Source organism: Schistocerca serialis, chromosome 4 (assembly GCF_023864345.2).
Source record: "Schistocerca serialis cubense isolate TAMUIC-IGC-003099 chromosome 4, iqSchSeri2.2, whole genome shotgun sequence".
NCBI classification, from domain to species: Eukaryota; Metazoa; Arthropoda; class Insecta; order Orthoptera; family Acrididae; genus Schistocerca; species Schistocerca serialis.
Window position 1 is genome coordinate 207,238,684 of NC_064641.1, and position 15,814 is coordinate 207,254,497.

General features: G+C 41.9%; 1 protein-coding gene across 1 annotated transcript in view; it reads left to right on the top strand.

The window, feature by feature from the left end:
* The window catches only part of LOC126474352 (sodium/hydrogen exchanger 3), a 658,867-nt gene that overhangs the window by 473,811 nt on the left and 169,242 nt on the right, over positions 1–15,814 (top strand). Inside the window, exon 2 of the mRNA XM_050101818.1 lies at positions 1,601–2,061. Within this exon, the coding sequence (XP_049957775.1) occupies positions 1,601–2,061 (461 nt within the window). The remainder of the gene's footprint in view (positions 1–1,600; positions 2,062–15,814) is intronic.

Sequence of the window (15,814 nt, forward strand, 5' to 3'; positions counted from 1 at the left end):
TACGTGCCACTGTCATTACCTCCCTTTCCTGTTCCAGTCGCGTATGGTTCGCGGGAAGAACGACTGTTTGAAAGCCTCCGTGCGCGCTCTAATCTCTCTAATTTTACATTCGTGATCTCCTCAGGAGGTATAAGCAGGGGGAAGCAATATATTCGATACCTCATCCAGAAACGTACCCTCCCGAAACCTGGCGAGCAAGCTACACCGCGATGCAGAGCGCCTCTCTTGCAGAGTCTGCCACTTGAATTTATTAAACATCTCCGTAACGCTATCACGGTTACCAAATAACCCTGTGACGAAACGCGCCGCTCTTCTTTGGATCTTCCCTATCTCCTCCGTCAGACCAATCTGGTAGTGTAATAGTTTGTAGTTCCGGCAATCGCCACACAAGCGTTGTATTGCGTTGTTTTGTTTTGTCAGATGGCAGTCGCCATATAGTCAGCGTTCAGACAGAGCCACCGACACGTTTAACGATTCGTCGCATTCGAGACAAATTTAAAGCCGAAGGCTGTGTTAAAGATGTACACAAACAACGATCTGGACGACCTGTAACAGTAACAAGTCCAGCTGACTCCCGTCGTGTGTTACAACAATTCACTCGCTCACCACAGAAGTCTGTGAGACAGTGTGCCCGTGAAACAGGAGTGAGTCGCTCAAGTGTTCGGCGAATTTTAAAGACAGCAAAGTGGAAGTGCTACTTCCCACGATTGCTACACGCAATGAACGAGGACGACCCAGATCGTAGAATGGAGTACTGCGAGTGGTTTACTAATATGGTGCGCAACGATGAAGAGTTTGCAGAGATGATTGTGTGGTCTGATGAGGCACAGTTCAAACTTAATGGTACTTTTACCTGTGCGGAACACTAAAAGACGTCGTTTATCTACTGGGCCGCCGAAAATCCGAACGTCCATGTAGACAAAGCCATGAATTTTCCAGGAGTAAATGTGTGGCGTGGGTTGTCTTACCTGGGCTTCATTGGGCCGTTCTTCTTTGGCGGCACAGTTACCGGTGAGAAGCCTCAGACATCCATTTTACATGCCATCCGAGACTTGTATGGAGACGGAAGAGTTTACTTTCAACAAGATGGTGCCCCAGCCTACTACCAAAATCGTGTTAGGGCGTATCTCGACGAAAATCTACCAGGAAGATGGATAGGCCGTAGATGTGCTGTGGAGTATCCACCATGTTCCCCAGACCTCTCTCCTCTGGACTTTTACCTGTGGAGAACACTAAAAGACGTCGTTTATCGACAAAAGCCACGCACATTGGATGAACTTCGAGAATCCATCGTACATTCATGTGCAAATATCCAACTGAACACGTGCTGCAGTTCGGCGGCATCGTTTGTGTGTGTATGTTAATGGTGACCATTTCGAACACCTGCAGTGATATCTTTAAGTTGGACTTTAAGCTACACTTTCACTAAAAATGAGACAACTCCGTCAATTAGTTTGCAAGTTATGGACTTTTAAAGAGTGGATACATTTTTTTGAACCCCTCTGTATAAATGTCATACTGTTGTTAGATGCAGTATTTGGTGCTCAGAGCTGGAGAGAGTAGTCCACAACTGACGGCTGCGTCATTTCTTTCTGCGCAGCCTTCCACATGGCGCCGAAGGTGAGCAAGATGTTCCCGGAGTCTTGCCTGCTGATCGTGGTGGGGCTGCTGATCGGGGCTATTCTCTTCTACGCGGGCAAGGTGCACGTCAGCACCCTTACGCCCGACATCTTCTTCCTGTACATGCTGCCGCCCATCATCCTGGACGCCGGCTACTTCATGCCCAACCGGCTGTTCTTCGACCACCTGGGCACGATCCTGCTCTTCGCCGTGGTGGGCACCATCTTCAACACGCTGACTATCGGCTTGTCGCTATGGGCTGCGGGACAGACGGACCTCTTCGGCTGCGAGACGCCTCTCTTGGACATGTTCCTCTTCTCTGCACTCATCTCGGCAGTCGACCCCGTTGCGGTGCTGGCCGTGTTCGAGGAGATCCACGTCAACGAGATCCTCTACATCGTCGTTTTTGGAGAATCGCTGCTCAACGACGCCGTGACAGTGGTAAGTTAGCGCGAGCATCCCGCTTCTCTAAGACGTTAAGCTTACTGCGAAGGCGACGGGAGAACGATAGGAATATGAGGTTCCCGTAAAATCATAACGGCATTTGGCGAAGTAATAGCTTCTAGTCGGCAGACGTAGGAATATGTGAATATCACCAAGTAACTTGTTGAAATCTGCGCTGGAATATCTGAAAGGCACCACAAGTGCTTTTCACAGAGTTGTATCCCGTGTCTTTTGTTGGTTTTGTTCTTTGTCAATGATCTACCATTTGATTTGAATCAGGACGAAGAATTAGTTTTTTTAGCAGATGTATTGTTGTCAGTCTCTGTACCAAATTTCACCATACAAAATAATGAATCACGGCTTCGTTACAGTCCTTAATAAATTTTGGACAAATGTCCTTTATTTAAACTTTGAGGAAAAGGCTCATCTACTGTTGTACTATCAAAATTCTGACGTCTCCAGTTTACGTAACATACAAACAAGATGTGATGTCACTCTATGGACGTGCATATTCATGAAAACTAAAACTGTAACAATCTTATTGTAAATCCCTTTAATCATTATGTTCAGTTACTGCATCTTTTATATATTTTCTAACTTTACGAAAAGCCGAATCAGTAGATTAACGTACTAAATGAAAAGCACCAGTTTGCTTTTGTCCTACAATATTACTTGTATTGTTAACCAGTTTTCGGCTTACAAGGCCATCTTCAGACATTTTCAGACATTTACTGTCTAAAGATGGCCTTGTAAGCCGAAAACCGGGTAACAATAAAAGTAATATTGTAGAAAAAAAAGCAAACTTGTGCTTTTCATTTATTATAATGTTGTTCTACCAAGAACCGACGGAGGATTCTGTTAATAAGATTAACGTACATTTCGTATTTTCATTCGCTAATCTCACATAGGATAATATTTTTGAGTAACTTCGCACTCAAGTAAACGGCCTGCATGTATTGTCATATACATGTGTATAATTCATGTGTGCAACTCTGGTTCGTATGACCTGTTAAACATCATAACGTTTATCATGAACATTATCTGTGGAGAACTTAAGAAAACGAACTAAATAAGCATTAAGCATTGCAGATAGAAATTGATTACTGGTATCTCTTCATTGCATCTGTGCAGGGAAAAGCCTAGCATGGTTTGCCGAATTTAAGTTCGTTGTTGCAGCTCCACATAGGTTTCGCAAACAGTTGGGTTGGCAACTGTTGACCGCCTTCATGTACCCACTATGGACTGTACCACTGGAATCTGTAAACTCGTAAAAATACTTGGGTGTAGCACTTAGTAACGACATGAAGTGAAAGATCACGTAGACCCAGTCCTGAGTAAAGGAAGCAGACTTTAGTTTATTGGTAGAATATTAGGGAAATGCAGTCAATCTACAAAAGAGATTACTGACAAATCATACGTGCGACCATCCTAGAACACTGCTCAAGTGTGTTGGACCCATACAAAATAGGACTAACGCCACCCAGGAGGCTCACATCATTTTTGGGACTTCGTGCTTGGCCACTAGGCGGCCCCACCCCTGCAGCACTACTTCTATTTCCATGCTGCAAGTCTATCCTTCTAGTATCCATTTTTCGTATCTACCTTTCCATTGGATGATCTTCTTGGTACCGATTGTCCTTGGATCTGATTTATGATTTTTGGACCATCGTTTTCTTCCCGTCTGTCATTTTACAACTTTTCAGTCTTAACTATATGGCCCCATTGTTGGACCTGACTTGCTACTCCTTTTCCAAATTTTGCAGAAGTGCGGATAATGCAGGGAAAGTCGTCCAGCGTAGTGTATATTCCATCTTTTGTACCTTCTTTCACTACACCCGTTCCTTTCTTGCAAAGATACTACGCCCAAAACGGTAACTATTCTGTTGTGATGGGGAGATCGTCATGTACCTTCACACCTTCTGACCACGCAGGGATCACACTGTTGTTGCCTGAGCTGGAAACTCCCCACTCAAGCCAAGGAGTTAGTGTGCCTCATGGCTGGGGCACAGGGACTCCAGGCAATGGTTTACAGGCCAGGTAACTACTGCTGCGGCTGCGTGGCAATCATGAGGAGAGCCTGTGTTCTGAGTGGATGATACCACAGCCGAAGATTCGCACATGAAGTGAATTAAACTGTCTTCCACAGGTGGGCACAAGACTCCAGCGGACTTCTTAGATGGTAAAGATCATTATAATGCACAGAGATACGACCCCGCGAAGTTTCCGTCCTGGATACGCCATAGGAAGAGGAATGGGCCAGAGATCTTGGAGCGAAATACTTCACCCAATTGTACTAAGACTGACGGGGATACTTTTACTGCAACACAACCATTATTTTTCGTTGAAAACACCGAAGACAAATTTGAGGAAGTGGAGTCTCTGGGGAAAATGCGAAATTGTGCGTTATTAATTAAAACTTCCTCTGCTGCCCAATCTACTACAGCTCTTCAGGCACGTTATCCTCTAGGTGACATACCTATGACCATTGCTGTACACAAAACTTTGAACAGGGTTCGAGGAATCATCTTCCACAGACATCTTACACTTACAGATGAGGAACTCCAAGCTAATCTCCAACAGCGAGGTGTCATTTTATCAGATATCTATTAAAAGGGTCCAAGGATAATCATATGGAAACAGACACCTTTATCTTAGCCTTTAAAGGAACGTCCTTCTAGAGAAGGTTAAGGTCATGGTGCACAGGTCTGATGTGAAACTGTATGTCCCACCGCCTGTGAGGTGCTTCAGATGTTTATGCTTTGGGCATATGTTTTCCTGGTCACAGCAGACCCAAAATGCAGCAACTGTGGACGATCATGTCACAAAGATAGTCCTCCTGAACAGCTACCTTTATGTGTCAAGTGCATGGAACATCACCCTTCACATTCGCCAGTTTGCCCAGTTTTCAAGAAGGATCTGAATATCCAAGAACACAAATATATTGACCATCATATACTGAGACATACCTCTGGTGTTATATTCTTTGCCTCTCTGTCAGATTGTATTCATGAGGTTGTGCAAGGCATCTGAGATGCAATCATCGCGCCGCTGGAACTGCCATTCCTGTTTCTTCAGGTCTCCAGGCCAAAGACACTGCAATAGCTTTTCGAGATAGCCGATGAGCCCTGCAACGATTCAAATGACGTCCTTTGCAGACCAACCTTATCGCTTTTAAGCAACTTCATGCTAAGGCTCGTTATTTAATGAAACACAGTAAGAAGGAATGCTGGGAGCGCAATATCTTCTCTTGGGACGCAAGCCTTTTCATCTCAGGTGTAGGCCAGTCTCCACAGTCTTATGAACTGCCAACTTTCAAAAGCTGTTTGTGGTCCTGCCCTACAGGGTGATCTTTGTACTGATTTATGAGTTTTTGCAGAACACCTCGCGACCCACTTTGTGATAGCATTGGTGTCCTCCTCCTATCCAGCTACGTTTCTACTGCAGACGCGCTGAGCTGAAGACATCCCTTTACATTTCACTCTTCATCAAGCTGAATCCTATACTACTTCAGGGTCTCGCCTCGGCCCACGACACAGCCTCGGGCCCTGTTTCACTTCACAATCAGATGATTCAACACTTGAATGTTCCTCAAAGTCAATATCTCGTCTTCAACCAGCTTTGGCTCCAAGCCTTCCCCTCGCAATACTGAGACAGCGTAATGGTCCCAATCCTTAAGCCAGGAAAGAACCCAATGTCTCTTGACAGTTACCTGCCTATTAGCCTGACCAACATTCTCTGTAAGCTTCTTGAAAGGATGGTTGCTTGCAGATTATGCTGGGTACCTCGAAGCTTGGGGCCTATTGTCTCCCTTTCAGCATGGTTGCCTGGAGGGACGATCCACAATCGAACATCAGCTTAGGTTGGAAACAGCAATCCAACAGGCTTTTTGGAAACGTCAACATTTTGCTGCAGTCTTTTTTGACTTGTATGAGGCATATGACATCGCTTGGCGTCATCAAATTTTACTCACCATTCATAACTGGCACTTTTGAGGGTCCCTACCACTTTTTATTTGTCTGTTTTATCCCACCGATTATTTTGGGTTAGATTCGGCACTTCTCTCAGCTCCCCATGGATTCAAGATAACGGCGTCCACCAGAGCTCTGTGTTGAGTTCCTTATCGCCATTAATAGGTTATTGAGCTCGGTTGGGCCTCTGGTCACCCCTGCATTGTATCTCAAAGATTGTTGTATTTGGTACAGCTGCCACATGGTAACCTCTGCTGAACAACAGCTCCAATGTGCAGTCCAGTGGGCCGCTACATAATGAGCTTTTTACCATGTTTTCCAATTCTCCCGTACAAAAACGGGGTCTTTCGTTTTTGCTGTTGTACCACGGTCCATCCCGACCCAGCACTCTGCTTAGGTGTCCAGCAACTGGATGTTGTAGTCCAGTTTCATTTCTTGGGCCTCCTTTTTGATAAAAAGCTGACCTGTCTGTTCAATATTCGTCATCTGAAGACTAAATATGTTTAGAAGCTTAATGCTCTCTGTTTCCTTGCCCACCCATCTTGGGGTGTAGATTGTGCTACACTTTATCCGTATTTACCGAACCTTGGTTTCATATTGACTGGACTACAGTGACAAGGTTTATTGATCCTGTAGACAGTCTCCTTGCTGAAGTGGCGATCTTCCCCCTTCAGATTCGATGGTACTAGCTCTTGATCTCCTTTACCATCACTATTTGACAGTTCCGTTATTATCACATGTATCCCTTGTGTCGTTTCCTGATTCCTGTGCTTGTGAGGAACTACCATTTGGAATATGCCTCGCTTCTCTCTGCCAAGATCTCCATTTCCAGTCCATGGATTGTGCTCCCCATCTTTTTTACGCAGCCCGCCTTGGATGTTGCTCAAGCTATGGATTAGGACTGATTTCTTCCAAGGTCTTAAAGTCTCAGTCGCCCCCAAAGACGTTTCAGCATCTGTTCATCATCCAGTTCTTCAAGAGATCCAAGGTGCTATCATATTTTACATCAACTGCTCTAAAATTGTGGATTAGATGGGATATGCTTCTACATCTCCTGCTAGTATGGAATGCTACTAACTCCCAGGAACATTTAGTGTGTTTATGGCAGAGCTGACAGCCGTTATCAGAGCCCTCCATTTTGTTAAGCGAGTGTTCCTTGACCATGTTTTGATATGTACTGACTTGATGAGCAGTCTTCAGGCTATTTGCCAATGGTATTCTTGTCACCCTTTGGTCTCCACTGTTCATGACCTTCTTGCTGAACTTCGTCATGCTGCCTGCTCAGTTGTCATGCTCTGGGTCTCAAATCATCTGGGTGTCCCAGGAAATGAACTGGCCGACCCTTTGATTAGAGCAGCATTTACTCGCTCCCCTTTCACTTTGCTATCCCTGAGTGTGAATTTTTGGGTGCACAGGAAATCTCTGCTTGTTCGGAAACTGAATGTCATCTGGTGGGCTGATACCCCTTCTAAATAACTCTGCACAATCAAGGACACTACTGCAGCATTCCAGAAGGAATCCACAGTCCTATGTCATCTCCACATTGATCATAACAGATTAACCCATAGTTTTCCTATGTGTAACGAACGAATCCCACATTCTGGTTGTGAAGCCTTACAGAGAGTGGCTCAGATCTTCGTGCAATGCACCCTCCTTTTAGTCCTTCATGCTAAGTTTGTACTTCCAGATTCATTTCCTCTAATATTGGCAGACAATTTACAGATAATTGACCTGGTTCTCAGTTTTCTCTGTGAAAGTGGTATTTTTTTCTCAGTTATAAGTCCTCCAGAGCAGGACTGGGTCATTGGGGATTTTAGGGGGGGGGGGGGGAGGGGGCTCCTGCTGTAAGCTAGGTCTAGGGGATCCCTAACTCTACTTCCTTGATGAGGCTACTCTTTCATCACTCTTTCACTCTGCTGTAGTTGATTTGTTTTGCCTCATTTCTGCCGCACCCAATTTTCTATTCTGTGTGTCACACTCTGTTGAATAGTGTGTACTCTTGACTGTCATGGATCACAGATGGGACAGGTGCAGGTGAGAAGTTTCCTGTCACATGGAGAACCCCAGGGGTGCCCACCTGCTGACTTCCCTATCTCCAACTTGCTTTTATTATTGACAATACAAAAGATGTCCATTACATTTTTAGCCTCCTCACCTCACCTCACCTGACCAGACCAGGAAACATTCTTGGGGGATGTCTCTCCTTCTGCATACACCACTCTTCGATCAAGAGACTGATGACCTCATTGTTTGGTCCAGCACCCCCCCCCCCCCAAATAAATAAAAAAAAAAATCAACCACCCAAATAGGATTAACAGGGAATATTAAATGTATACAGTGAAGGGCAGCACGAATGGTCACAGATTTGTTTGACCTATGGGAGAGTGTCGCTGTGCTGCTGAAAGAACTGAACAGTCAGACTCATAAACACAGATGCAAACTAACCCAAGGAAGTCTACTGACAAAGTTTCAAGAACTGGTTTTAAATGATGATTCTAGGAATATACTACAACCCCCTACATATTGTTCCTATTGGGATCGTGAGGATAAAATTACATTAATTACAACACTCACAGAGGCATATAAACAATTAGCTCTCCCATGGTCCATACATGACTGGAATGGGAAAAAAGCCCAAATATGAGGATTGGAACTTTAATAGTGGCAACTATTTATTTACAGCTCGTACAAAATAGATACAGGTTTCAAAGTTTGACTGACCTTCAAACTAGTCACCAGCATTGTGTATAACCCATTGCCAGCAATGTGGAAGTAATAGGTTACCCTTAGCAGTGCCAGTTGTGTTGACAGTTTGAGCGGCATGCTCTTTTGCCCGACAAATTTATAGCAGTTCTGAAGCGAATGCTGTGAAGTGTTTCCTTCAGTTTAGAAATTGAGTTGAACTCACGAGGGCTTAATTCAGGGGAGCGCAGCAGGTGGTATAGCATTTAGCACCCCATCAGTCAAACAAATCAGTAACAGTTTGCACTGTACGTGTTTGAGATTTGCCCTGCAAAATGATGGTCAGGTCCTGCAGAAAGTGTCATCACTTCTGTTTCTAAGCTGGTCATAGGTTGTGCTCAAAAAATGAACAGCATAGAGACAGAAGTGATAACACTTTCTGCAGGACCTGTCCATTATTTTGCAGGACAATGCTCAAGCACACACAGTACAAGCTGTTAGTAATTTCTTTGACTGATGGGGCTGCTAAGTGCTATACCACCTACAGCACTCCCCTGACTTAAGCCCTTGTGAGTTCAACTTGATTTCTAAACTGAAGGAAACACTCCACAGAATTTGCTTCAGAACTGCTACAAATTCGTCGAGCAATAAATCGCGCCACTCAAACTGTCAATACAAATGGCACTGCTAAGAGTATCCTATAACTTCCACATCACTGGGAATGGGTTATACACAATGCTGTTGACTACTTCGAAGGTCAGTAAAACTTTGAAACACGTATCTATTTTGTACGAGTTGTAAATAAATAGTTGCCGCTATTAAAGTTCCGTCCCTTGTAACTGGTACATTGGGCTTCAAAATCACTGGTACAGTGGGCCTCTGCCATCCACTTCAAAATGGTTTGCAGAGCATAGATGTAGATGTAGATATAGATAGAGTTTCCTCTATTGCCGGTGTGCTCCTCAAAGAATACTGACCTAGCACCAAATGGTCACCTGTTGATGACTGGCACGTGGTATCTAGTCTAGATTTATTTTGCAGAAAAGTTCCTATATGGTAAATTGGCGAAAGGCTGTTCCAGTATATATAACATATATGTGTGAGGCGTTGCCTCACTTTGATGAAGCAGAGCTGGTAGGACTTGCATGTTCTCACTGAGCAGTGGTTTCAACTTCGTTTTTGTCTGGATGTCATTAGAAAGGGAAAAAGATGTTTCTGGTTGAAGGTAGCATGAACATTAGAAGTTTGATTGACCCTCTTGAGGAAGTAGCCTCACATGAGGGGAAACAAACCATTATGCACTCAGTGTCTGTCCTGGAAGGAATTCTGCACCAAGTCCCCCCTAGTAGCAACCGAAAGCTCAAGTTGAAGTCAGCTGGAAATTATCACTTACATCAGCACAAACAACATCAGTCACCTAGGATCAGAGACAAATCTCAGTTACTTTCAAAGATTTCTGAAAGTGGTCATCACCACAGCTAACCACATTCGTGGGTTCTCAGCACAGTTATTGGCTTGTGCCCTCATTCTGAGGCATGAGTGGATCCTGTGGTGCTGAGTAAATTATGACAAATGTCTGGAAACAGTATCTACCATAAAATATCTTAGAGTACATATCTAGAGCGGCCTTAAGTGGGGTGACCATGTAAAACAAATAGTAAGAGAATCAGATGTCAGACTAAGGTTCATACGAAGAATCGTAAGAAAACATAACTCATTCATGAAGGAAGTGTCTTACAAGGCACTTATTTGACCAATTCTAGAGTATTGTTCATCGATTTGGAATCCTTACCAGGTAGGACTCATAGAAGAGAGAGAGAGAGAGAGAGAGAGAGAGAGAGAGAGAGAGAGAGAGAGAGAGAGAGAGAGGGAGGAAGATTGAGAGAGAGAGAGAGGGGATCCAACAAACAGTGGGGCATTTCATCACAAGATCATTTAGCTGGAATGAGAGCGTTACAGAGATGCTCAACAAACTACAGTGACGGACACTACAAGAGAGGTGTTGTGCATTTCAAGAGAGTGCTTTCTGGAAAGAGTTGGACAACGTATTACTTCCTCCCACTTTCTCCCATGTACATCTCTTGCAATGACCATGACAAGAAAATTCAAGAAATTAGGGGTAATACAGAGACTTACCGACAGTCATTGTTGCCATGTGCCATTTGTGACTGAACAGAGGAGGAGGCATCAGTTTGTGATATCAAAAATACCCCCAACCACACGTCATTATGTGGCTGGTGGAGTTGATGTAGATGTAGGTGCAGGGTCTAAATGAGAAACTTTGACAGTTACATGGTGAGCTCGGCTGTAGGTTTTTTTCCTGCACTACAGGGTGGAGACTTGTAAAGTCACCCTGAACTGAAACTGTCACTTGGAGATGGAGTGCATATGACATAAACATTTTATGTTGGGCAAAACTCCGAGATCTCCAGATGAAAACTCTTGCTCTAAGAAGCCAATTGTTTAAACTAATCAGAAATCAGATTGAAGAGCAATAATATTAAAATCCTAACTGCACAATTGCTATTGCATTTGCATTAGAGTTGCAGAGTTCACCTCTCTTCCAGACGGCTGTCTCCTTCACGTAATACTAGGAACTGAGAGTTGATTAAAAGTGGTAGTAGCAAGTAGGAACATTTGCATGAGTCCATGGAACACACAAAGGAAAGATAAATTCCACTCCTCAGGTGATGAGGTATTTATAGCAACAAGCAGAAAGAGCTTTACTAGGACGGTCCAAAATTAACTCATTTGTAAACCAATATTGGTGAGAGTACCTGCGAGGGAGGACTTAGATTAATAATCAGACATTTCAAGTGGCTGCAGGTCCAGAAAATGACATACACAAATTGCACATGCTCTTATAAATACTTTTAATTTTTGTCTTAGGCAGTTGACCTCTGTGCCCCTTGAACAAACTATAAATAGTTAAAGTCCTTTGTTCTGACCAAGGATCTCAAGTGAATGCCAGAATCAGAAATCACTTCTCAAACATTACTTATTTGGAATTCCTGTGTCCTGCTTCCAGCTGCCAATGATTTGGCTGAAAAGAATGAAGTTCTACAGCATCCCACCTTGGGCCCATAGATAAATAATGAATCAGTGCAAATAGGTCATATAGTGATTCAAACACAACCGTAATTCATAATCATGAAGGTATCCCAATCAAACTATACTGATAGAGGATTACCTTTGTTAGTCAAGTATCATACATTATCTGCACCAGCAAAGAAGAGTAACAGTCTTGCAAAGTAATACTGAATGCATTTTCAGAAATTGCCTCCAACAACTAGCGTGATAGATCCACATTCTTCTTAATAAATAAAGAGAAAATATTTATTACCAACCCAGTAAAAGCAAAAGAGTTATGGTTGGAAGTTGAATGCAACCAAATCACAATCTCAATACATGCATACTATGTAAAGACTCCACGGAAATGGTCACACTTTCACTACAGAAGAGAATGTACTGTAAGGATATTAACAAAACTTAATGGCAACTCAAGCATCCATAAAACTAGATTTATGTAAGACCTACAGCAGTTTTTAGTCATAACATGGCAAAACATCTGGTAGTAAATCCTAGGAGATTCATTTCCTGTATAGAATCAATGAACAGATTCAGACCATCATGTGGTGTTTCAAGGATATGTTTGTATGTGGAAACTGAAGACAACAGGTAGGAAGCTGAAATGTAAAATTCCATGTTTGAAAATGCTTTCTACCACAAAGATACCAGTGTTGTACTAAAACAGGTAATAACACACAGTCACAAATGACTAACTGAAATAAGCACTTTCAGAACCATATTGAGAAATAATTGAATATACTCAAAGGAAATACATCCTGACAGAATGCTGCTAAATTGTATACTGAATACATTGCGGCATTGGCCCTTTCATAGTTCTTATTTATTTGTGATGTTTCATGGAATAAATAGTCCTTTGTTACTGGCCTGTAACCAAGGTATGATCATATGCAGCAGTTTACAAGCTGTTATGTAGTTGGTTTGAGGAATTGTTGACTTATAAAACCCTGTATTTTATGCGGACAGTGAACATCTAACAGGATGATAGGACATCGGGTGTGCCCTTCAGATGTCTATAAACAGCTACTACATGCAATATACATAAAATATTTGTACTCTTAGATTCCAGAATGAATTTTGACTCTGCATTGGAGTGAAAGCTACTGGCAGATTAAAACTAAATGCCAGACTGGGACCCGAACATGGCATATTTGCCTTTCATGAGCAAATGTTCTACCAAATGAGCATCAAGGCATGATTCATGACCCACCTCAACAGCCTCACAGAGGTAATGGCAGAAGTAAACCTGCAAGAACAGATCTTGAGTAGTGCCTGGATTGCTGAATCAGTAGATCATTTGGCTATGTAAGGCAATGTTTCTGGGCTCAAGTCTCAGTTTGACTCACAGATTTAATCTCTCAGGAAGTTTCACTCTCAGACTTTTCCACTCTCAGACTTCTCACTGATGTTGTTGTCTACAAAAAAAAAAATATCGCAGTTTGCAAGGAAATGCAGACTCAATCAGTTAGTATCTCCAATTATTGTAGTGGATAACAGCTCTTTTCAAATGTGAGTAAATGTAAAATAATTGCCGGGCGAAGTGGCCGTGTGGTTCTAGGCGCTGCAGTCTGGAACCGCGAGACCGCTGCGGTCACAGGTTCGAATCCTGCCTCGGGCATGGATGTGTGTGATGTCCTTAGGTTAGTTAGGTTTAACTAGTTCTAAGTTCTAGGGGGCTAATGACCTGAGAAGTTGAGTCCCATAGTGCTCAGAGCCATTTGAATCATTTTTAAAATAATTCACATAACATAGGAAAAGATGTGATAGTATCGGATTACTAAATTGGTGGGAAATTCTATAGCATGCTCAGTGCTTCATACAGGGATAATAATATGGTCATGTGAAATGAAATGAAAATGTGAATTCAGTTATAGGGAAGATGAAATGAAAACTTAAATTTGTTTATATGTTTGTGGGGAACTGTGTCTGTAAAGAAAACTACACAAGACTTTACTGCAGTTCATTATTTAATATTGCTCCAGAGTTTGGAGTTCCTATCAGATAGCTCTGACAATATATTTGTTCATTGAAGTAATTCTTAGACACACTGTTAGTATCATAACAAGTCACTCTAGTTAACAGGAACTAATACTTCACATTGATAGCACATTTATTGAGTACACACACTAGTATAGGTGCAGCTGACTGCTTCCCTCAGAGAGAGTGCTCCTATTTATACGTACACATAAAGTTCTAGTGAATTGTAATATTCCATAAACAAGTGCATCCCAGAATCTTTCAGAAATCACAAATGTTAAATAACTACAAGTAGCTGAAATTGTACCAGTGATCAGCTTATTACTATCTCATGACTGTAATTGCTAACCATGGTAGACAATACAATGAACACTTCACTGTTCCCCCTCATCACAAGATAGTGACCCACTATTTTGGAGTGTACTATAACTTCCTAGATCTGGATAGAGCGTGGTTCTTTGTGTGCTTCACTATTGTTTCTCATATCTGTAGACAATCTTCCATTTAATATACAAAAAACAGAATTACTTATTTTTTCAGATAGCACTAGTATTGTTAACCAATCCAGACATACATATAGCAACAGAAGAAATGGCAAATAATATTCTTAAAATTATAATTGAATGGTCTTCTGCAAATAGTTTCACTCTCAATTTCAAAAAGACACAAGATATTCAGTTCTGCACATCTTGAGCTAATACACCAATAATAAATATAATGCATGATGAGTAAATAATAACTGAGGTGGAAAATTCAGAATGCCCAGTAGTTGGAAGAAAGCACAGGTCACACCTATCTCCAAGCAGGATAATACAAATGATCCAATATCCTCGACACACATATCTTGTAGAATCTTAGAACATATTCAGAGTTCAAACGTAATGAGATATCTCAAACAGAATGATCTCTTCCATGCTAGCTAGCATCAATTCTGAAAACACCGTTTGTGTGAAACTTAACTCACACTTTTCTCACATGACATTCTCAAGGCATTCAGGTAGATGCAGTATTTCTTGATTTCTGGAAAGCATTTGACTCAGTACCACTTCTATGCTTGTTATCAAAAGTATCATCCTACTGGGTATCAAGTGAAATTTGTAACTGTGTTGAGGATTTTTGGTAGGGAGGAAGTAACAAGTTATCTTGAATAGTGAATCAATCAATACATGCAGAAGCAACTTCTGGCATGCCTCAGGAGAGTGTGTTGTGACATTTGCTGTTAATGTTGTATATTATGACTTTACAGACAATATTAATTGTAACTTCAGACTTTTCACTGATGGTGCAGTTATCTATAATGAAGTACTGTTGAAGGAAGCTGCACCAGTGTTCAGTTGGATCTTGATAAGATTTCAAAATTGTACAAAGATTGGCAACTTGCTTTAAGAGTTCAGAAATGTAAAGCTGTACACTTAACAAAAAAGCATAGTAAGCTATTATTATGATATCAGTAAGTCACAGTTGAATATGATCAATTCATACAAATACCTGTGTGTAAAACACAGAGATATGAAATGGAATGATCACATAGACTCAGTTGTAGGTATAGCAGATTGTAGATTACATTTTATTGGTAGAATACTAGGGGATTCAATCGGTCTACAAAGGAGATTGCTTACAAATAACTCATGCAAACTATCTTAGAATACTTCTTAAGTGTGTGGGACTCATACGAGATAGGACTAACAGGGAACATTTAATGTATCCAGGTAAGGACAGGACAGCATGAATGGTCACAGGTTTGTTTAAGCCTTGGGAAAGTGTCACAGAGCTTGAACTGGCATACTCTTGAAGATGAATGTAAGGTATACCAAGAAAACCTACTGACAAAGTTTCAAGAACTGGCTTTAAATGATGGCTCTATGAATATGCTACAACCCCCCATGTAGTTATTAGTCTGAAGTCTCATTTGGCAACTTCTTCTTTCTCTAAGGCCACTATGCTCTTCAGTAATTCTGTATGTTTCCTCTGTTCAGCTGTATTGTTTGTCAGCACAACAATTACTCAATTACTGAGATATCTTTAGCAGTTTTAAT